This window comes from Varroa destructor, unplaced genomic scaffold (genome assembly GCF_002443255.2).
Source record: "Varroa destructor unplaced genomic scaffold, Vdes_3.0 BEIS01000003.1, whole genome shotgun sequence".
NCBI lineage: Eukaryota > Metazoa > Arthropoda > Arachnida > Mesostigmata > Varroidae > Varroa > Varroa destructor.
Genome location: NW_019211456.1, coordinates 27,542,497 through 27,564,890, shown reverse-complemented (window position 1 = coordinate 27,564,890; position 22,394 = coordinate 27,542,497). Strand labels below are relative to the sequence as shown.

Genomic DNA, 22,394 nt, shown 5'->3' with positions numbered 1-22,394 from the left:
GTTATATATATATATATATATAGTTATATATAACTTCTTCCATATATATATGATAAAAACAAGAAAGTAACAATAGTAACTGGTAAGAGTTTCTATTACGTCCTACTGAAGTTAGTAAGACGTGAAAGTCCGTATGGGTTTATCCCGGTAACATGATATAGACTGAGAAAGTCAGTTTTTTGAATTGTAACGTTACTAACGTTAAAATACTCATCGTCGTTAGTAGATTTAGATCGATGTATAGAGGAATAACACGTTAAAGCAAGGCAGCATATCTATGCGAAATAATGGACCTCTATAATAATATAATATAATGAATAATAAAAGGATAATGGAACACCGCGAGCGTCTAAATTGGTCCATTGTTGAGGTGTTTGGTATTATTTATGTTTTAAAATAATATCCACGATATACGACGATCGTGAGAATCGTTAGCGTGACGGAGTCTCATGGTCAATGCAAAACCATAATTTCGTTATTATTTTATCTATGCATCTGTACGTGTGTGTGCTAGCTCGTTATAGCGTGAGCCTAAAGGGAAAGAGCCCCGGCTTATACTGTGAATGCTGTAAAACAATATAAATGTATGAAGACAAACCAAGATGTTTTATATCTTAACAGACCTAAGTCAAATAAAATTATATGAGAAAGCTGTAGGTTGGTAACAATTATCACGCCCATTAGCACTTTTGACATCGGTTCAATATGTAATTTCTGTTATGGCACACGTTAGCAAGATTGTGGGACATGGTAATGTTCGCAGTGGATTCATTTCTAACAGTGTAACATTAGGGTTTAGTGTGTCTCATGTCTCGGATCGTCTGTATCGTGTGACGTTTCTTAATGGATTTCTAGATGAGGGCCGCGTTAACGAAGCTCCGGCATGAAGCTCCCGAGCTGCATTTTTTCTACTGTGAATGCTACTCTTAGTACTCTATTGTTACTATTGGCGCTACAAGTGAAATAAAAAGAAGCTCTAAGATGATCGTGACGTTACGTTATATTGATTGATGATCATAGGGAATTTAACACTATGAAGGTTGATGACCTGCCTCGAGTACATATGGACTTTATGTATATCCATATCGTAAGCACGGCGATCATAGAAAAATAGGCAAGGTAATACATGAATGAACCAATCATAAATTAACCAACGTTTATCATTGTAACAATAGAACTAATCAAGGAAGCATGATTAAATAAAATTATTACGTGGTTAGTGTGCTCCATTTGTTGCCGATTAAATCTAAGCAATTATATAACGGTTGGTAATCATAGTCATGATGCGGTTTGTGTTTCTACTAGGCCTCCAATATTGTAGGTCTAGTAAATGCTAGAGTCGTTCTTCTTTTAAACCCCGAACTCCCTGAATTGACGTTTATTGGATCCAAGCCCTACGTAAGCCTAATGAGGAGTTTTGTGTACGTCATATATCGAGTAGGTCTTATGTATCGTCCGGTACCAGCAAAAAAGAAAAGAGAAACCTCAATTGTTTTGGATGAAGTCGTAAATAACTAACGACTGGGGGTAGATTTATTATAGCGTTTGCCGGCATGAGTTCCAAAAATTTGGTTGTGAGCAAGGCACTCTTTGAAAGTTCATCTTATTAAGTTAATATTACTGGCATGAGCTAATTTTTTTTGCTTAAAAAATATCGCTTCGTCAACCGTCTACGAAATTTTCGCAAACAATGCTTGAATTTTCATCGGTGATTTGCACGAGGTATACAGCATTAGCCTCTGTATTTAACGGCTAAGCTAAAGGACACGTTGTGACCCGGGCTGGAGTCCGTGTGTAGACAAATCCGGTTCGTTTCATGCTGGAAGCCACACAATTGATACAATGCCTCCAAAAAAGTAAACAAGCGCTGGTTAACATGATGGCGGTGTTCTGCTCAAGAGGTAAACGCAGGACAAGATATAAAGGGAGTCATTGCGGAGCCATCAATAAAAAAAAATTAAGATAACTGATGAAGGTTTGTAATAAGCAAAGTAAAGAGAAATTACTAGTATGATAGCAAACAAAACAGTTCCTTACGAAGTGTCTTACAACGGAAGGACGATATTAAGGTTATTCCCATATGTAAACCAGGGACAGACACTCATTCTCTTCGGACATACAAGTGTACCATCTGTATCCCCTGCTAAACATACTAATGTAAGCGAAGGTACGTATGAAGCTGCCTATATGTGGAGAACTCAGGATTTCGGTGCTTTGAGGCGCACCGGCATCCATGTTCGTAGGGTTAACATACTAGCATTAAACCTATATTTATTATCGATCCCTAAATCGAGCCTACGAGCTGAAAAATATGCCGTACTCGCCGTAGTACAACTAGCTAGATCGACTGAGCGCCGCATCTTAAATTCTGTACTGTGATTAATCCTTTGGTTAATATACAATACATTCGTTCATTTTAACTGATCACTCTCGTATACCTGAGTGTTGTCCAATTAAGATTGTACTGTGATGGTAAACACATTTGTTGTTGCGCGAAGCGACGCTAGAGAATCGGTATTACTGCTTTTCCGTGTTTCTCAAGAGAAAAAAGTTTCGTCTTATTTACGATTCAACATGCTTTTACCTTCTTTATGTATTATCATCTCTATGTATGTAAAAATGCTCGAGCCTAAATAAAATAGATGGAAATCAATATACAAACATACCGTGTAATGGTGTTACCTTAGGAGCAATAGTTCATGCCAGGAATTTCTGTGTGTGCCCATAGTTACTTGAAATTATAAGCTATAGATAATCGGTGCAGCGTTACGTGAGATAGGAAATTTATATACAATAAGAAAATGTAACTGCGCATTTCTTCGGCACTCTTGAGTGCTTTTCTGTTTGCACATTTCTGCTAAATACGCTAGAACTATAGGAAGAACTATGAGGAGATGGAACCTGCGATTTGTTTGACGAAAAATTATGCGAAGTGCTCAATTTGTTCGTAAAACTCAACAAACGTAACGTAGGGAAGCAATAAATAGCAGTGTTAAACGGCGGATTTCTGAACCATGCGCTCTGTCACTCTACGCGAACTAGTTTCTACTGTTTCACAAGTGTCAGAAAGTACGACTTTCAAGATGGCTATTCAGGTTTCTAGTGTAGGTGAAAAAAGGGCTAGGAACTAGTACGTGTGAGAACATTAATAGAGGCCGTGAATTACTAAACTTGTGCCTCCTTTAACGGCTTTTGAGCCAACTAGGACATCCAGCCCATTTGCTCGACGTTACCATAACAAGGTTACTCTATAGCTCCTACACTGGCATGTCCATCCATATGTAAATATAGTAACGAATTTGTGCAACCAGAATGATTTCGCCTGGTTCACCAGAAGGCATCTAAATAGGTAGCAAAAAATAGGGTAGCAGGGAAATGGAATTGTTTATTGTGGCGGTGTAAGGATGCGAACCTTATTGACTAGCAGCTAAGCACAAGATACACGGCGGCAGAAATAGATTCATTTCAGACCAAAAAAATGGAACGCACAAACCGTAATCTGTTCATGTATTAGATGCACTATTGAACATCGGCAACCTGTTACAGCAGTCTAGCGCAAGCAAGATCTTAGTTCGCCGGAGTAAACGTAGGGGCCATTACCGCTATTAGGAGCAAACCAGCTGTTGGGCTTCTTTGGAGAGCCGCAGTGTGGCCTATAGCCTGTCAATGACTTGTACCACAATTCGTGTATCAGCAGCGGCATCTGACATGACACACCAACACTCTGAAGTGGCAGTAGTTCCCTCTCCAATTCGTGTTGACAGCAAGACTCCAACGGTGCAAAGCACTAGTTGAATAGTAAAGTGACTCAAGTGGCATTGGAGTTGAGCGAAACTGGTGGTGGAACAGAAACCACCAAAAATATAGTATAGCATCTGTCGCTGTAGCAGGAACAGTCCTACTACCCCGCGCCGTGCAGTGGACGCTGATACAAGCTCGGCAGTAAATCGTCCGGCGACGGCGGACAGGTGGCCCGAGATTACGGTAGAGAGGCAGAAGTTAGGCTAAATTCCGGAAGGATGTCACGGTCATGTGCGTCCAGTGTGTTCTGGCGGGGAGACTTTGATAAATGTCGATGCGAACGGGCTCTACCACAGACAGAATAGAAAGTTCGTAAACGTGTGTCTATTTGTGTGTAGGTGTTGTGTGTACACCCAGGGCGTCCGATTGCTGTGGGTAAGAGGCGAAATTTTTACCAAATGTTACGGCTTGTTTTCGGGTCATCGTCTGTAACCATCAAAGTGTCCGCCGCTTGCAACAATACTTCTGCTGCTATTTGTGCCGCGCCATCGTTATTGGCGTTGTTGATGTTCTTAGAGCTGTAGGCCTCACCGTTACCGCTAAGCTAATGATGTTGTACGTGAAGTACCTTCTAGCCTTCTGATAGCCTAATCGTCTGCGTTTAGACATGGGTCCGACGCTGAATTTGTTTCGGAGCGAGCGATCCGCTGTTATTGCACCGCTTCTGCGGGTACCATCGCCGTCGAGTGCGAACAGATCATATATATAGTTTTAGTAACGGTGGCCGTTCGTCTCTCCGTACTACTATTTCAGCAATAGTAGAAATTGTGGATGTGATTGTAGCTCTAATCAGCTCAAAGCGCATGCGCCAGGCATTTTGATAGGCCATGGACCTCTCAGGCAACGCGCGTATGTACGACAGTCACAACGACTGCGGGTTAATGCCGCCAATGTCCAGAGCGAGTTTGACAATTGTTTCGTCAGCGGCATGCGTAATGGTGAAGTGCGGTGAAGAGTGCAATGACTCAAGTGGAAGGACGTTCCGTTCGCGAGTGAACTGGACCTATTCAGATGTGCCTTCATCGCTAACAACGCCGGACCCTATCGACCTGAGATGTGTAAGCCTAAACTCGACGTCATCCGATGACGATTCCAACTCTTGTTCGAACAACTCAAATTCGAATAACTTGGGCCGCTGCGCAAGCCGCAATGCTGGTCGAGCGAGCTCCGATATGTGTCGATGCTGCACAGACACGTGTTATGATGAGGACGCTATATCGTTGTTTTATGAACTGCAACTTGAGAATCCTCAAAGTAAAAAAGTGTATCGACGACAGAGTTCCGAAGAACTCGTAGCCATATCAGATTTGTTTAATGAAGAGCCGATTAATGCGCGGGTGGTCGCGAAAACAATTCCCACCAATAAACCATTCCCGTTACCACCTATTCCAATTGCATCGAATTACACTTTCAGTGGACGGAAAGTTCTGAGGAACATTCGTTCGTGTGACGTTGGCCGCCAGGGTTCATTGGCGATTGTTGGTGAGCTTCTACGTCATATTAATGATCATCTCAGCGGTTTCAAAGAACGAAAAAGACGCTTCTCGAACTGGGATAGTGACAATGGGTCGACTTCTTCCTTCTCTTCGTCATTTTCGAACATGAATATCTCGGTTCAGAAGTTCACAGCAAACCAGCTTGATCTTAAGTGTAAGTCAGAGTGGTTTCAAGACTCCAAACATATAATTAGGCAAGAGACTATCTCGGTAGGTTAAGGTCTATGTGGCAGACAGGTTTTTCGAAATATGTTTAGAAGTGAGAGCATTTGAGGTGATTAGAGAGCTATAGAGGAGAACGATTGTCTGGGTCCAGAATAGTTCTGAATTCGTATTTTCGAAAAATGCACATTGTAATTTTAGGTCACCCGCTCAGGTTGTAGTGTAAAGCTCTTTATAATTTTTAACTAAATGATCATTTTAAGTTTAGCATGAAGCATGCCATTAGTAAAGCATTTGACGGAAACTAGATCAAATTTCCAAGCTGATTAATCGTTTATATAACCTATTTATTCTACGCTTCATTTAATTTAACAGGTGACATAAACGTATAGTCGAATTTTTTGTAGTCGTGTTTACTTTCCGTTCGTCACAACAACCTCATAAAAAGCTGTCGACGCCGTACGTTGGCAACTGGAAGTGGCATTTTTGTTCCACTTTTACCCATCACTGTTACCCTTAACGCTAGTTAAGTATGGATTGGTGAGTTGTACTCTACGTACATAAAGGTATAAAAAGACATATGAATCTCACTGGTCGCATGGCTCCACAAAGTACCATCGAGGTTGTCAAGAGAAGTAGTTGACAGCTTGATGCTAGAAGAGCCCTGACGTTGGTCCACTGAACGGATTTTAGATGTTCTTGGTCAGGTCCTACAATTTTATTGAATATGAGAGCGATCAGTCAGCGCACTCATGACACATTGAAATACTATGTGGTAAGTTGTTGAACCGAGGTCGTCCTTTTTGCATGAAGCTTTTGGCAGCCCAGTTAAGATCACTTCGTGTGTTGCGTAAATAAAGCTTCAAGGACAATTTCAGATCTGAACTATTGTGTTTTTAAAAGCCTTCATTTTAATTGCTCAAATCTGGTGACTGTTCTAATTGCTTTCGAACCCAATTACACGAGTTTGACATTTGCTGTGGAATTGTTTAAAATACGCAACCAGGCAGCTTTCAATATGTAGGTATGTTGAATCTATGCAACAAAGAAATACTTTGTTAGAAATATTCTATGTAGTAATAGGTTTATTAATGCAAAATTAAGCTTAGCAAGGTTATATTATGGCTTCATTAAATTTGCGTGAGATTTTCGAGATTACTTGGTACATATCTTGCAGAGTTATTTAATTATTGACAGGACGTCTCTTTCTTTATCTTCCAAATATGTGACCGGAGAAGCTGTTTTGTTTTTTCTTTTTTCCTATATGTCGAGAGTTGCTTTGCCCAATATTGATTTACGTTAAGGACCCAAAACGGTATGGCTCACCTGATTGAAAATTAGCCTGTGTATATAGAAACGTTTAGGCTATGGCTAAACTTCGTTCATTAACTGCTGTGTGGTAGAGAAAAATACCACTTGTTGTGACCACCAGAACTGACGTGCGTTGTTCGATCATATTCTGCTAAAAAGGCAGTACAAAACGAGCTGCCTACCTAAAATAAAAGGTACAGAAAATGGCTTGCCTAGATCAAAACAATATCAGAACGAAAGAAAATGTGCTTTAGACCTTTACTAATGAGAACTCTCGGCAATATAGTCTTAGCAACGGTTAACGAACCGTCCCGAAATCCAAGCTCTCGTCTTTGAAAACCGCAGACTTCTGCGCAATAATTTCTACTATTCTCGCTGATTGTATTTGTAGGAAAAATAGTTTATCAGTAGGCGAAATATTTCTTACTCGTGTTTACATGGTGCACATCCGTTACGCAAAAAATTTTTGGACAAACAAAGCGTGTCTGTGCATGTTAATTGATCATTGTACTTCCTTCTGGGGATTTTTTTTCGAGGAATTAAATATTAAGGTTGACTTTCTGTAATCAGGTCAACTACGAAAAGACGAAATCAGTAATTCGCTTTATGAAATTGCCTAAACCCTGGATAGATTAGATCAAATTCTGTCACGATTCTCTCGCGCCTGCAAGAAAGGGTTTTTCTTTAAACAAAGAATTCAAACGTTTGGAACGCCACGACTGCTATAACTGATGCAAGCGTAACACAAGTCTAAAGTTCGGTTTATACAGAAATACCCAACCCCAGTGGATGTTCTCGAAAAGGGTGTCACCATATGGAAACATACATGCATCGACTGGCATGCGCGGTTGCTCTTAGTCTAAAATGTGTTAACCGTACTGAAGTGACAAATTAGCTCTGTCTGGTCGGCCACCTTACCTATGGACGGGGTTCAAAGGCATATCATCCAAAATGGAACAATATTTGGCAATAAGTTCCTCACACAAAAGTAATTAAAGAACACCTACAAGTAAGTTCGTTGAATATGGTCAGGTATTGCATGCCAGATGCTCGACAAACTTTGTCTAAATCAAATGCGTTAAAGCGTGTTATATCAAGCGCTAATTTGGTGCAGCACACGTAACCTAATTGCTATTTTCCATAGGGATACGCATCACTGCCTTCAGCTGTCCAGCGCGTCTTTATACTACGGTTATATCAGATAGCTTATATGTGATATGGAACTCATGTAACCATAATTAGACAATTATTACCGTTTGATATCACAGTACTCTAAACGATGTTTTAGTAAAATGGTATTGCTTCGTAAAATGGTAATGCTTCATAATAAGTAAGTGATGTTAATACCATGCTGACTCGGTCCGATTTCTAAATTTGTGGGCATGTTCGAATGTCTAGCACATTATAAAACCATGTATACATGCGTACACGTTTTAATATCATACATATCTTACAGCCACAATAGCAACATAATTAGTGTAAAATACCAACTATTGTTATTATTAAAAGGGCGTTAAAATTTTGAGAAATGCTCAGGGCAGAAAACAGAACGCTTAATCGGACCTTGTGTAATGAAATGAGTTCCGCACTTCCAGGCCAGGTAGGATCTTAGATTTGACCTGAAGAGAGAGGACCGAGGTCCTCCCCTCTGGCGTAGCTTATTATTTAGCTATAGTTGACATATTTTTAGACGAGAGAGAATCGCGACAAAGTTAGCTCTCTCTGAAGTGTTCGTTTTAACAGAACTGTAATAGGTCGTTATGAGTTTTTCTCGGTTGACAAGCGTTGCTCATACGTCCAGTGTTTGCAAATACAACTAATCGAAAAGGCATATACCGGTATGATTAGATACTATTAGCACATATCTATGGATCAGTAATTTAGTTTTAATGTTTAACTATTTGAGAGAAGAGCGTTCAGTAAAAAAAAAAAAAAAAAAAACTATTAAGAGTTTTATTTGATTAGATAATTTTCTGTTGGAATAGTTTATCGTGCTTCATCAATCACTGTTGGGAATAAATCAATTACAGTTAATCTGCATCGAACATTGGAGCACCTTCGATGACTCGTAAGTTTGATACGGGCGTCTGTAGTAAAAACACTCGTGTTGTATCACATCTATATCGTGCATTAGCGTCACCGGCCTTTCGTGGCCATATCATACAATATTTAAGAAGGGAGATTCTTATCTTTGGTAAGAGCAGCTGCCATTAACGCAATCATCTGTCTCCGCTCTGGGAGCAAACGTTGCGACGGACATTCGTAACGACAGAACTAAATGGCCCAATTCGTGGGATGCGGCAGAGTAACACATCTGGTCGAATCGAAGGCGTTGATTAGGTATAGAATTTATCAAGACCTGTTTATTCATTGATTCGTTTTTCAGTTGCTACTTTTTCTCGTTTCTTTCGTTCGTTGAGACGACTCAACTTGAAATCACGAAGTACCAGCTGCCATCATAATGACAATGCAACAGCATTTCTAGCTGCCAGCGATCACAACACAAAATAACAATTACTATATTGTCGATACGTTCCGACTGATATCTTTTGGACGAATGAGGTTATCGTTCAAAATGGATAATCATTTTCAATGGATCCATGATAATCAAGATACTCACTGATATGGTATTAGTACAGCGCCACAAAGGTATATGAACAGTTCGGGGGATCTAAAAGAACGTTGCTACCGTGCCGCAGGCTTAGCTTTTATATTCTAAATAAAATTTATTTTACCGTACTTTGATTATATATTACAATAGGTCAGTTAGCAGATTTTAACTTAATTAAGTCAATATAAGAGTGCGCTTGTCTTAGAACTCTTGTAAAAATATGATGCGATAGGTCTCTGCTACTTGGAATGAACAAATATGCCAAACTAGAATGTTTGGAAAGCACGACTATTACTGGCGGATGATATAAGGAATATTTCTTTCTTGCCTATACCGTATACATTTTCGTGCAGACCAAACCAATTCCCGTGTAAGATTTTGTCAGAAGAACAAAGTGACGCACGTTTTTTTCTGTGAATTGGCCCAGCAAAAACACTAATCAACTGGGTTTTAGGACAGACAGCAAACGGCGCATGTCTATGCTCGTATTCAAAATTTGGCGCGTCGCCAGCCTTTAGCACATGGCGATATATCTTTTCGTCAAAACAAACTTAAACAGCAAGCAATGACACTGTGTAAGAAACACTAAAAATTGATTATATGGTCTTATTTCGACTAGCTTTAGTTACTATTATGCTATACGATAACGACTAAAAACAGGGTCGAAAATAACATAATATTATGCAAGGTGAAAGAAGGGAATAGACTAACACAGGCGTTGCGAATATGGCTAGTTACGTAATTAAAATATTTAAGGTTTTACAGCAGTTCTAAGAAAAACTAAGCCTTATATATATTATATTGTAAATATCATTACCCGATAAAAATGAATTAAACTGATAACTTAGACATAATTCAATCAGTAGAGCTTTAATGAAGGCTTTCAATCAAACTTACCGATCCAGGACAAAAATTTGTTCAAGAGAATTGAATCTGATGAATTAATAGTTACAGTTGAGCGTTTATATTTTGCTTGGGTCACTGGAAAGAGTAATATTCATTCATCATCTATAAGATAGATAATTTAGCGATTCTGCCCAATGGTCCTTTCGTAAAACCTGCAGTTTTTATTTGTCGTCAAAAATGTGTCAAACAAGTGAATATGAAAAAAAACGCGAAGCCGAATGAGAGCATTGGAATAAAGAACAGACCACTTATTTACTACGGTTATTGACTTCATACACGTTTCAATCTCAGTAGCCTATTTCTACTTGTATTGTACATAACTAGGTAAGTATTAACTGTTTTTTTTTAGATATACCGCACCTTCCATCCAATGGTATTCAGCACTCTCACGTGTTTTAACGGTCAGATTTCGTTGACTACGTAATTTAGCTTAATAATTGTATGTAAACAGGAAACTCGTGTCTGCTGCATCATTTCTAGCCATTGAGGTCAGTATACAGCTTTTCCTCTCTGCCATCGGTAGTAAAGTACCGTATTAGGTTAATAAAAATCTAGATATTTACATAACATGCAACACGAAAGCGAGCATCAAATGCGACAGTCGACCCTTTATGTTCGAAGTTGTCTTTAATAATTACATAAACCTTTATTATATGTAAACCTAGTTTGTTCCAGCACTCCCGTTAGTCATTGTAGGCCTAATACCCATTGTTTTGGATTTGTGCACTTCGTTCGAGACCTACAAATGCTAACGAAATTATATATTATATATGAAGTGACTCTGTAGTGAACATGATTTTTTTATGGAACGTACGTTCATTATTGTATTCGATAGTTTATTCAATGATATCTCAAAGATGTGACCAGCGATGGATATACCCTGCGTATCTAGACTTAAGCTTATCACAAATAAGTCCACAGTGTACTTTTACCGGCCTTGCTCCTTTATATATACGTATGGGTGTATATATGTATGGATGTATGTTTCATACTGTATTATCTTAATCCTATGTATAGTGTTGAGGAGATCGCTTACAGTCGAATGAGAGCATTGTTGACTTTGATAAACATTAGCGATTCGAATGTCGAGCTGTTGAGTGTTAGATCAGCTAAATTAGCCACTGTATCAGTATTCTGAATGCGACTCATGAGTAACACCTGGGTAGCGGCTGCCGGGATGTTCATGAGAGATCGTGCCAACTGGCACAACGAGGGGAACTGGCCTTGATTTTGCCTCCAGAATTCAAGTGGACAGCACGCTGCACTGTCCGGTAAACAGGGCATCGCAAGATAGCTGCCTACCTCTACCGAATGCACGGAGTTGGCTTTTTTTGATGTCTGCGGAGACATAAATTGGAACAATTTCGACCTCCGCTCCTCACCTTGAAATAACATGGCATTACAGGAGGTAACTGTTTCAGGGAAACGTTGTTCAGATGCCTTTCTACATAGTAACGTGATTAAGCTACACTGCCTTTCTTCAGGACACCACGCCAACTTGAAGCGCGGGTCAAGAATCGAGCATAACGCATACGTTTCATTGGCTTCGTACTTCGCTAAATTGGTGTGAATGAATTGACTGAGTTTCTCGACGACCGGGCCCAGATGGACAGTTTTAATATTCTGCAGGTGTACTTTTAGTCCTCGTATGCACGGGATGACATAACTAGCTGTGACTTTGTGCCCTTCTCGGTACAGGTTATAAGCTTCCTCAAAAGGTTCAAGAAGCTCGACGAGTTCGGTGAGAACGGCATAGTCCTCGTGACTTAGGGATTTGACGCCGGAAAGAGCATTCTGCAGTCGCTCGTGAGTTGTATTAGCTATTGCCCGGACAATTCGCAGCTGAAGGTTCCAAGTGGAGTAGCCGCGCTCTAGTACCACCCGCAGCTCCTCCAGCGCTGGACTGGGGAAAACGATCGTTCGAATGTAATCGACAACCGCACTTACTTTGCAGAGTACCGATTCGAGGAAAGAATTGTCCTTCGTCGCAGTCATAACGCAGCTTTCAAGCGCCTCTGCAAAGCATGCCATTCCTTCAAGAAATACGGAATTCATATCTTTAAGGTCGATAGAGGCTCCCTCTTGGCTTGTGGATGGTGAATCTGTTAGTTCAAGATCCTCAGAAAGAAACCCTGGTAGAGATGTCTTCGCTGATCGCGCTAATTTGGTAGCGTTATTCGTTAGCGTGTGGGAAACTTTTTGGGATAAATTGTAATATGAGATGGTATCCTCGAACAGCTCTGCTAAGTTAGTCTTGATATCAGGTAGGGTGAAATGCTTGGACGCCAGAAAAACCATTTTAAGCTTCCAGTCGTGTACGAAGTGAGCCGACAGACATGCTACGCTCTGGTGGGATGCATTCGTCCATACGTCTTGTGTGATGGCGACGTATTCTACCTCCTGTAGAAGTTGCATCATTCTGAAGTAAAAAAAAACACAAAAGGATTCAACGAATGTTACTCCGCACGTGTAACGTATCTGGAAGGCGTACGGGAAATCATCCATTCGTATTATAAATTGATGCTGTCAATCACACCCATAGATATCACCACATAGATAACTTAGATAACATGATGTTGGCAACACTGACGGTACCTAACAAGCGTAAGTTGAAACAATCGAAAATGAAGTTGAGCTATAACAATTCTTAAATAAGCTTGAAATGCGGCCAACTTACATCAAATTCTCGTAATTAGCTAGAAAATGGCGTTCACTTAACGTTTCCCAACAGTCTACCTTTGTTGTATGCCCCATCTTTTGGATGGCAAGTAACTGTAACTAAGATGGAGACTCGATGGAAGGTCGAAGCCGGGGTTCAGGGTGTGAACGAAGCGGCGAAAATCTGTGGAGTCGACCATTTTCGGATCAGTGAGAGAGTTGGCGAGGAAATCTACCAAGGCACCGATAGCCCTCGAGTGGGTATCCACAATTGGTCCATGAACTCCATTGCTGCTTCCATGGGATGTAACCGAGCCTTCAATTCCGTTTGGTCCATCACTGCTAAAACATCCTTCACCTTGCGAATGACTCTGTGAAACGGGCCTTTCGGTCTTAATTTGATATCGCTGACCGACGTTATCGGCATATACACCAGGGTGTTTCCTCTGCGAATACAAAACACGAACAAAATCATGAGATAAAGTCTGTAGAATATATCTACCAATATGGGACTTGATCTGTTGTTTCAAATAGTGTTCATTATGAACGCATTGCTTTCCAGGTTCATTCGTCAAGTTCTATTTTATGATGGCGTTCGTTAAAAGTTTCGTTTGAGCTTCTCTAACTTTGGCGGAGTCAAATTTAACTCATGAATAATCGTAGCACACGTTAAAAAACCACAGCGCAAACGGAATACAAACGTGGGTATAACCAATATCGGGTTCTCATACGGCTGTGAATAATTTACGGACGTGACAAATCTTTTTACTAAACCCAATAATACCACCTAAAACTTGAGTATATCTCATGTTTTTTACAACACAATTTTTACTGTTCATCGATGACAGTTTCCATAATAAAAAAGAAAATACAGAACTGTAGTCTGCATAGGATATTATGCAAATGAGCACAGGTAAAAGAAAACTCTGCACGGTTGCTACAGGCTGATGTTGTTCCGAATAATGAACAGTGGGGGACCTTGAGACTATACCATATATGAATAAAAAAATATATAATATCTATATAAAATGTTTCAACATTTCAAGCCACGCTCCTGAGAGACGATGAAGGTTAATAAACGCAGCATTTTCAAATGGCTTTTCTATGGCAAAAAAAATGGCAAAATCATTTCTAGCGAAATGTCAAAATTAAAAAATAAATGAGAAAAGAAGCGATTAGGCTATTGTCACTTTGGGGAATGTGTGTTTTTATAAGACAAATTGTCTCGGAAGTAAGTACCTGCAGTTAGGCTTAAAACGGTGGCTATAATCACTATAATTTCGAATAAACCGACCCGTTTCGGGTTGGTTGATTCGAAAAGCTGCACATATTATACGGTTGTTATAGTAGCTTAATTTTTTTAAGCTTCAAAATAGTTGTTTTAAATTGTCTAGCATGACCGGCGACCTAAAAATACCTGCACGAAATTAAGATTCTGCCCTTCATTTGCCGTCAACCGACCGGTAGCGAAATGCTGAAACAAACCTTTAGCTGTTAGAAAGTTAGCACCGTAATGTATATTTCCTCGATACAATCGATCTTTTTGGTTCAGCTCAAGAAGTAATTGATTATTTACTATAGTATGTTCTAAATAGCGACCGCTGATCGTAGCAGTTTTGATGGACACTGCTCTTTTGAAGACGTCGAATAATCCAGCTGATGAAGCCAACCACATTCGTTCATTGGGATACTAAGTCTCGTAATCGATTAGGTAACCATAACAATGTCAAGGTACAATTTAATCGACCATTATTAGAATTAGATATGCTTGGTCGAGAAAGCAAATAATGGGTGGAATACACGATATCTGGAAGAGCGTCTTATCAAGCGTCTATCTTAGTATCTGTTATGGTATCAACAAACGATCCAGTTAAATAATTAACAACTTATCGAATTCTGCTATGGCGCTCAACTTAAAAATTAAGTTATTACTCCCCGGAACTCAGGGTTGGGTCAACGTTTCCCTAGCTCCGTCAGCTTTTACTACATCGAAGCCTTAGATCTACTCTGATATTCCTATACTTTCCGTTATAATCCAATAATTTGATGAACTTCTTTCCAAAGTAATCAAGTAAGTTTTAAAGCGGGAAAATTAATAACGCAACCTCATGGTTCCAATTTCTAGTTGAAATACCCTGTATAATGATACCAAGAATAAGTAAATTCGTTTACGGTGAACCTTTAGGATCTTGCAGAGTTTCAACCCGAAAAGGCCAACCAATTTCAGCTGATAGTAAAGTAATAGAGCGAGACGAGGATTCAGTCGAGAAAGTCGTCTTCTCATCGAATGCACGCTGACAAAAAACATTTTTACAGCCGCCTTTAAATCTAATAATTATCAGAATTATAAAGTATATCGGATCAATTGCCAAAAGGCTAGCAATATTTGTGGAAACAGTAGAGCGGCAGCGATTAAAGTGGATAGCTTCAAAGTGGATTTAAGTAACTGAAGGGACATTTTTTGGATAGAAGAGAATCAAGTTTCACTGAAAAAGTTAGTAGACGGTTTAGAGTTACCTAGCCAGCGATGTTTATCATTGTATGATACTACTGAATGTCAACGTACACCAAAATGCATTTCTTCCTTTTTTTGGATTGGACCCATATTTGTGAGACCAGCGATCAACTTATCCGACCCTAAAGACAGCCCAACTGATCGTTCACTTTTTGGCGGTAAATCTAAAATTCATTAGAATGCTGAAGAGAAATAAAATATGCAAAAAATTGTAAAACAATGGCTCACGCCATCAAATGACCGTAGATGTTACTACTAGGTGCCATGTGTTAAATAGTCGTCGACTGAGCGACATGTTTCAAAATTATGGGCTAACTTTCTGATTTCGTAGCTACTTTCCAAATACATGGTGGCATATATGTTTGTGCAATGGAAGCTTTATGAATACTAAACGTTTAACAATCTAGATTTCATTGGACTTCTGTAAAATGATGCTCATCTAATGGTCTCAGCTAATTATAAAAGCCGTGTTAAGAAGTTCCACTTAGTAAAAAACCGAGTGTTTTTTTTTTTTTTTTTTATTAGGGATTATATCAAGGGACTGCTGTTAATTGCCTGGCGAGTTAGCAATATATATAGTACTTGTTAATTAACAAAGCGGTTTTCATCAAATAATATTGAAACGTTTACGAAGCTGCAACATTGACATGGATAAAAAGTATATATTATTAAATTGCTAAAATACGGTCTATGCTGATAAACGGATAAACACTCACCTGGAACACTAATTAAGAGTAATAAATTGCCGTGGAAAATGATTTTGTCAACACATGCAATGTTGACCTAAATAAAATATCAACAAATCATTATTTGTATGAATCAACAGGTGCCTATTTTTATATTAAATAAGTTTTATAACTGTTATTTTTGCGGGTGACTCCATTTGTAAAAGCTGCAACGCATATTACTTAGAGCTATTCGACGGAACAGGGAAGGCTTCTTATAAATAAAAAAGTATACTTCTACCAAAGCAGTAGCGGTTGATTTATTAGAAGTGATTCATCAATAATAACTATTAGGACAACCCAGTGAAATAAGATGTGTCGTAAATTTTTTACAGATGGGACCGGTCTACGGAGGGTACCCTTAAGGTGACTAGAAACTTTTCTCGGTGTTATATCCGCATGCAATCTATTAAACTTAAATGTTTCTAAAAATAAATGTCATAATGCATATGGTAGAAAAATATCACATCGTTACGTCATCCATTCGTTAGAGATAGGCCAGTGACAAAGCCTGTTCTATTTTTAAAGCGTTGACACGTAGGTCAGAATGAATACCTACGCTTGTGAATACAATTAACAAAAAAACAGATAATTTAAGCTTAATTCAGTCTGCTTTTATTCATGGTGCTCACGAAAGAAGCACATATCTCTGTGGCAATGCAGACTGCGAGATTGCTAACGCTAGAAAGTTTTAAGAACTTGTCTGTCGCTGAGATTCGTTAGCAGCCCAACTAAAAGTGCACTATTAAGATTCTATAGAAATAGGCCGGCCCCATTTCGTCTTAGTTTGAACACACATGAGAGAGTCCACAGGACGTTTATTTCTTTGATTATGCGGAATATGAACTGACATTATATGTAACCCAGACATAGTGGCCAATAGTAGTCGTTCGCCTTTTTGCCGGCTGAAGACACGTCCAAATCATAAGATCTGAACGGAAATCATTCACACAATTAGAGCACACAAAAATAGCTTGTAAATGCAGTTAGTTTATGATGACTTACGCACAAAGTCTTCATGTAATGTGTTATTTTACGCATATGAGTATATTCAAAGCAAACACATTAAATAGCCTATACGAAAAACGTAACCCACCGTTATGATAAAATGACTACCTTCGATTATGCATGACTGTGACTATGACTATCCGTAGGTTGACGCGTCGATCGGCGATAATGTTTCATCTGCCGACGCGTAATGCCAATATAGCAAAAATTCTATGTAAAAATTGTTTAAAGCAACTACATGTAGCACGTTATTGACAACGAGCATAAAATTACGATGCCTTAGTTTGCCTTGATAAAAATACACATAAGTTGTCTTACAGGATAAAGCAGACAGATTTTTTCAATTTCTTTGTTAAATTAGTGCGCATCCGAAAAGAAGCGACTTATATAGCCCTATATCGCTCTGGCCTGTGTAGGCAAAAGTCTTGTCACGTGGTATACTCGCAACCCAATGCAATGTCCTTTCGACTGGGGAAAAAACTTAGCTATGCCAGACAATTCCATTTTTTGAAATTTACTTGAAAGAAAAACCAATTACCAGTTGGAAAACTGGGCCTCTTTTTGAGCGCTTGTACTGGGCTGCTTCAAATCGTTGTCACCTCATCCGCGGTTTTCGTTCGCTATAATCATAAACACATCGAAGATTTGGGAAATCCGTATGTGATAGAAACAGCGTAGGCAATCCTATGTTTGACGAGGTTCAAGTGCCCAAAATACCGTAGAAACTTCGTACAAGCTAGATTTTCGTCCATTTCAATTGACCACTGAGATAATTCTAGCAACGTTATTGACACAGCGGATGAAACTGATAAAGAAAATAAACAGCGATAGCTGCAAAAATCGGTAGATAAAAGATCATATTTTGTAAGCGTTACACTGACAAAATTTAAGAGGCAAAGGTTAAAAGCTCCTTTTCACTTCGCGCACTACCATTATTCTAAAAATATGGCGATTGTTTGAAGGCAGAAAGGCTAAAGAACCGCGGAAATATAAAGTGGTGTTTACTCAATTCATCGAGTGCCGTGCCCCAGGGCTTTCGAGAAAAATGAACCACCATAAATATCAAAAGAATCTATTTATAGCGTGCATACTTGATTTTCTTTATCAAAAAGCGCATAAAATTGAAACTCCATTTTTCAGAAACCCCCAACTAAACAGCGTCCACTAGAAAGGTCAGTAAACGGTGTTACTTTGAGCTACCACTAACTTTCCCTATAGCAAAGGTGCGTCGAGGCACACAATTAAATCCATTTCAAAAAAAGAACTATTTCAGATCAAGATGAATTTTATAGCGTTGCCGTACAGAGGTTATATTTGAGAGGCAAGTGGTCCTCGCGTTACGGCTACGTCGAAGTGGAATAACGGAGAAAAGGGCAGCTTTCGCAAAATTGATGATACTGGCTTGTCGAATTTTTGGCCCGTTAAGGTTTTTACACAAGAATATGTTAATGGATTCCTATCAATAGATATTCATATATACATTTGCTAATGAAGCGTCCATTATTTATAGATTGGCGTATTTCATATATCGATGTCCAGATAGCTGTAAATAGCTTACACCTAACCGTTGATATCTCGATGTCCTGTTTAGTCTCAAAGGTTTGCGGACTATGCGATTCATTTTTGAACCGTTACCGTATTAAAGCAATGTATTACAGGGTCAATGAGTTAATGGCGGCGACGTCGTGGAACCTACTTTTCCTTCTATTCGAAATAAATACATCTACAGTTGTTTTGCTTCCCGTTTTGCTTTAGAGCAAGAGAATACAAAGCTTTGGTGTTCGATATGAATTAAAATTTAATCAACCATAAAATTACAATGCTATTAACATTGTTTGCTTCGTCAGCGTGCTTAAAAACTCGTGTCGTAAAAGTTATTTATCAAATTAACTGTAGTATAATACATTTGATATAATTGCTTTTAATTATTGTTGCTTGACGAGAGAAAAAAAGCCACATTGTTAACAGCTGTGACTTTAATAGGTTTGTAGATAGACACCTTAACGGTAGCTGTTAAACGAGAGGTGCACACGTGCTAAAAGAAAACTGCACACATTTTCACCACTGAATAGCGCAAAATCCTAGCGGATTTCTTAGAAACACAGTTAAAATAAGTACCAATTAAGGCCCAGTCGAAATGAGTAGCTTTGGCACCGCTAAATCCTAAACTTAAACATGCATCTGCAAAAGAATAAAACGCGACGGTGTATGGGTTCAAAAAGATCTTTCCCAGCTTCATTTTTTCTTTGCTTTTCACTTTCTTCTAGATGCGAATTTACTGTTAAACATACATCATACATAGATGATAGTTTTGCAGTGCTACGAATTACCTTCATATGCGAGATTAGGTTCGAAGTAGCCCGTCTTGATGCGGAGATGCTCGTCTTGCATATTTTGCACGTACTCCGAAAGTTCCCGTCATCCGGCAGAGGCAACTCGACGTCGTACCATTCGAAGATTGGCGCACGGGCCCCCGCCACCCGACTCCAGCTACCGACGAGTCCACCGCTCACACCAGCTAACGATCCTCCCATTACGTTAGCGTACATCGGGCCCGGTTGCGTCGGTCCTGCCTGCATATCCGGCAGAATCTCCTCACCCATAGTAGACAACAGTACGCTTACTAAGCAAATGTTCTCTTGACAGGTACAATATCAATGCATCTTCGAAGTCGCCGCCAACAACAACAACGACGACGGCTTGATGGGGACTGCGCTCGATCCACGACCCGTTGACTGAAGAGCGGGTAAAACTGTCGACCGTCACTAACGGGATAAGTGCGGCTCGCAGATGCAGAAGTGTTTGCTAGCAACCGCGGCAGCCAATCTCGTCTTCGCTCTCAAAACGGAAAAAATGCTATCATCACTTCTCGCGCCTGTCCAATCCTCGAATAATCAAGATCTCCCCATAGGCGCACGAGGCTTTCATACGTCAGACCATATGCATATACTCAGTCCTGTACGTCGGTCGCTATCCGAATCAGTCTGTGTCTGCATCGGTGGCAGATCAGCATGAGCTGATCGGCGTCTGCCGTGGCGACGACATCGGCTGCTGCGGCACGGCATAAACGGAGACATCGAGCGACCGCTGCTCGAACAACAAAGCACAGCATCGAACACAGCACAGATCTACCGCTACGAACTCACTACGAGACTCAGCAGTGGTGGGCAGACCTTCCGCCAGTCTCAGACAGCGGCTGCAGCAGCGCCAGGAAGCGGGATGCGCTCCGATGGGTGCAGCCGCCGCCGGCTCCAATGCCAGAGGCCCTTCCCCTCTCCCTCCTCCGAATCGCGCTGCGCTCAATCTGCTTTTGGCGCTATAGCGGCGGCAGCTGCTGGCTCCGGGGCATTAGCAGCCGAGCAGCGAACAACTCCGTCTCTAGCGGGAGCAAACAACACGGAAAGCAAGCCCCCGATAGCAGGCGTATAAACGTTGCATGATGGCGATATACGACAAGTTGAACGATGGTAATTAGTGTATTCGTTAAGGGCTACGCTGGAGAGAAACTGTAGACGGTCAGGGTCGATCGTAACCGAGTTGAAGTCGAAAGGACAGTTTGATGCTGTCGAAAGCGTTCAGATGATGGAATAGAGCAGGATCCCGCTCTGGTTGAAATAGGCAGTGGGCTGCTAGAACAATCAGGTTATTTATTGCTTGAAAAGTTAGAAAATAATTGTGTTGCCAATTTTGTTAGGTAAGTGGTAGTTAAGGTTGATTAATAGCACGAGGGAGCTAGTTGTTATCATTAGTTACCATATACTGCTGTCAGATAGTTAACTTTTAGTGAATTTAATGATAAGAATCAGCAGAATGCAGCGGGTTGTGTTGTTTCAGTATGTTGCTTTATCAGATTGTAAATGAATATAAATTGCAACTATCGCTATTTGAGTCATCAGTTCCTAGCTAAATACATATATATATATATAGGGTAGAACGAATAGCTCTGGTTTCCAGACAAAGATTAGCTCAGACCAGCGAAGCACTATTCGATGCGCCCACTGTGCTTTAATCTCCTCTACCCCATATCACAATTACACTCCCTAAACCTTGTTAGAGTTCTCTCCTTTAACCAATGACAAGTATTTCATTTGTAAATTATGGTCTCCCAAGAATTAGCCGATGACAATGAAGGCAAAACTCCTTGAGATGTTGACAGCTTTCAGAGACGGAAATTGATAAACTGATTTTGTATCATCGTCGCAGTTAACTGGTGCCGGTTCTAAAACTAATAGGGGCTTGAAGTGAACGCTTAATAGACACATTCTCCGTTTGGTGCGGGCATGCGCTGTGAATAAGGCGCTCATTGTGTAGAAGCCCTTGACAACAGGATTCTGGGCGAGGCGCGAACTTCACAACTTCCTTAAAGTGCAAGGCAAATCTAACACCTTATAGGATACACTATATAGTTGTCGTATTTCCTCAAATCACTGCGTATGTGATGAAGGAAAGGATCAGATCAAGTACTGTGAAAATGATGATTGATTTTTTGCATTCTAACACGGAAACTGTATTCAAAATGTGTTCCTTGCGGGCTCTTACATGTAAAATTCAATAAAGATTAGTTTTTTAAAATCTCAGATTAAGGTTCAACTGTCATATTGCAACGACGTACAGCATTCTAGCAACAAGTGATGTCTTATGATGATTTATCTAACTTTTTTTTAACTTAATCAAATTAAGCATAATAAAGAACGAAAGCCATTAGCCACACGCAGGTTTCGAGTAATTTAATAATCTAAATAAATATTTCGATTTTCACGTCCAGTACTGCCGCTAGCCATTGCTTTAGGCTATAAGTTGCTTCCAGACGTCGAAGCTCGGTCTCGAACCTAGGCTATTTTCCCGGTTTTTAAGGCTAGCAGACAAATACTTTACCACTACAGCCTTAGAGGCATGTAATTGAGGCGTCTAGTCGTGAACAATTATCCTCAAACATCTTCCCATTTTGATAATTCCTCTTACAGAACTCGGTCCACCTGGTTATTGACCGGCTATGTTGCTGTCAAAAAGGATTCTCTTTTCAATAATTATCTACCAGATTATTGTCAGAAATTGTTCCTTTTAATTATAGTAAAAATTAACAATACACTATTCAACGATTTGATTTCGTTTATATCTATCTGACACTGAACGCATGCATACATTCTTATTTCTTATATATATGTATATATATATATAAGAATATATAAGAAGAACAAACA

At 39.8% G+C, this 22,394-nt stretch overlaps 2 protein-coding genes across 3 annotated transcripts in view; one reads left to right on the top strand and one right to left on the bottom strand.

Annotated features, from left to right (window-relative positions):
• Window positions 1–6: 6 nt before the first annotated feature.
• The window catches only part of LOC111247040 (uncharacterized), a 138,426-nt gene continuing 116,038 nt past the window's right edge, over window positions 7–22,394 (top strand). For both annotated transcript variants that reach the window (XM_022797567.2, XM_086984914.1), the window contains exon 1: window positions 7–5,451. In XM_022797567.2, the coding sequence (XP_022653302.2) occupies window positions 4,629–5,451 (823 nt within the window). In that variant the 5' untranslated portion in view covers window positions 7–4,628. The remainder of the gene's footprint in view (window positions 5,452–22,394) is intronic.
• On the bottom strand, window positions 10,909–21,046 carry LOC111247041 (zinc finger BED domain-containing protein 4). The gene is made up of 3 exons (XM_022797571.2): window positions 19,524–21,046; window positions 13,024–13,391; window positions 10,909–12,706 (listed from the first exon to the last, which is right to left on the bottom strand). Exons 1-3 carry the CDS (start codon window positions 19,794–19,796, stop codon window positions 11,320–11,322), a joined length of 2,028 nt encoding a protein of 675 aa, XP_022653306.1. The 5' UTR covers window positions 19,797–21,046; the 3' UTR covers window positions 10,909–11,319.

Coding starts and splice junctions, on each gene's coding strand:
- LOC111247041 (XM_022797571.2), bottom strand. CDS start 19,796: ATGGGTGAGGAGATTCTGCCGGATATGCAGGCAGGACCGACGCAACCG. Junction 13,392..19,523: donor ACCTAATCTCGCATATGAAG/GTAATTCGTAGC, acceptor TTGTATTCGCAG/AGGAAACACCCTGGTGTATA. Junction 12,707..13,023: donor AGATGGGGCATACAACAAAG/GTAGACTGTTGG, acceptor TTTTTACTTCAG/AATGATGCAACTTCTACAGG.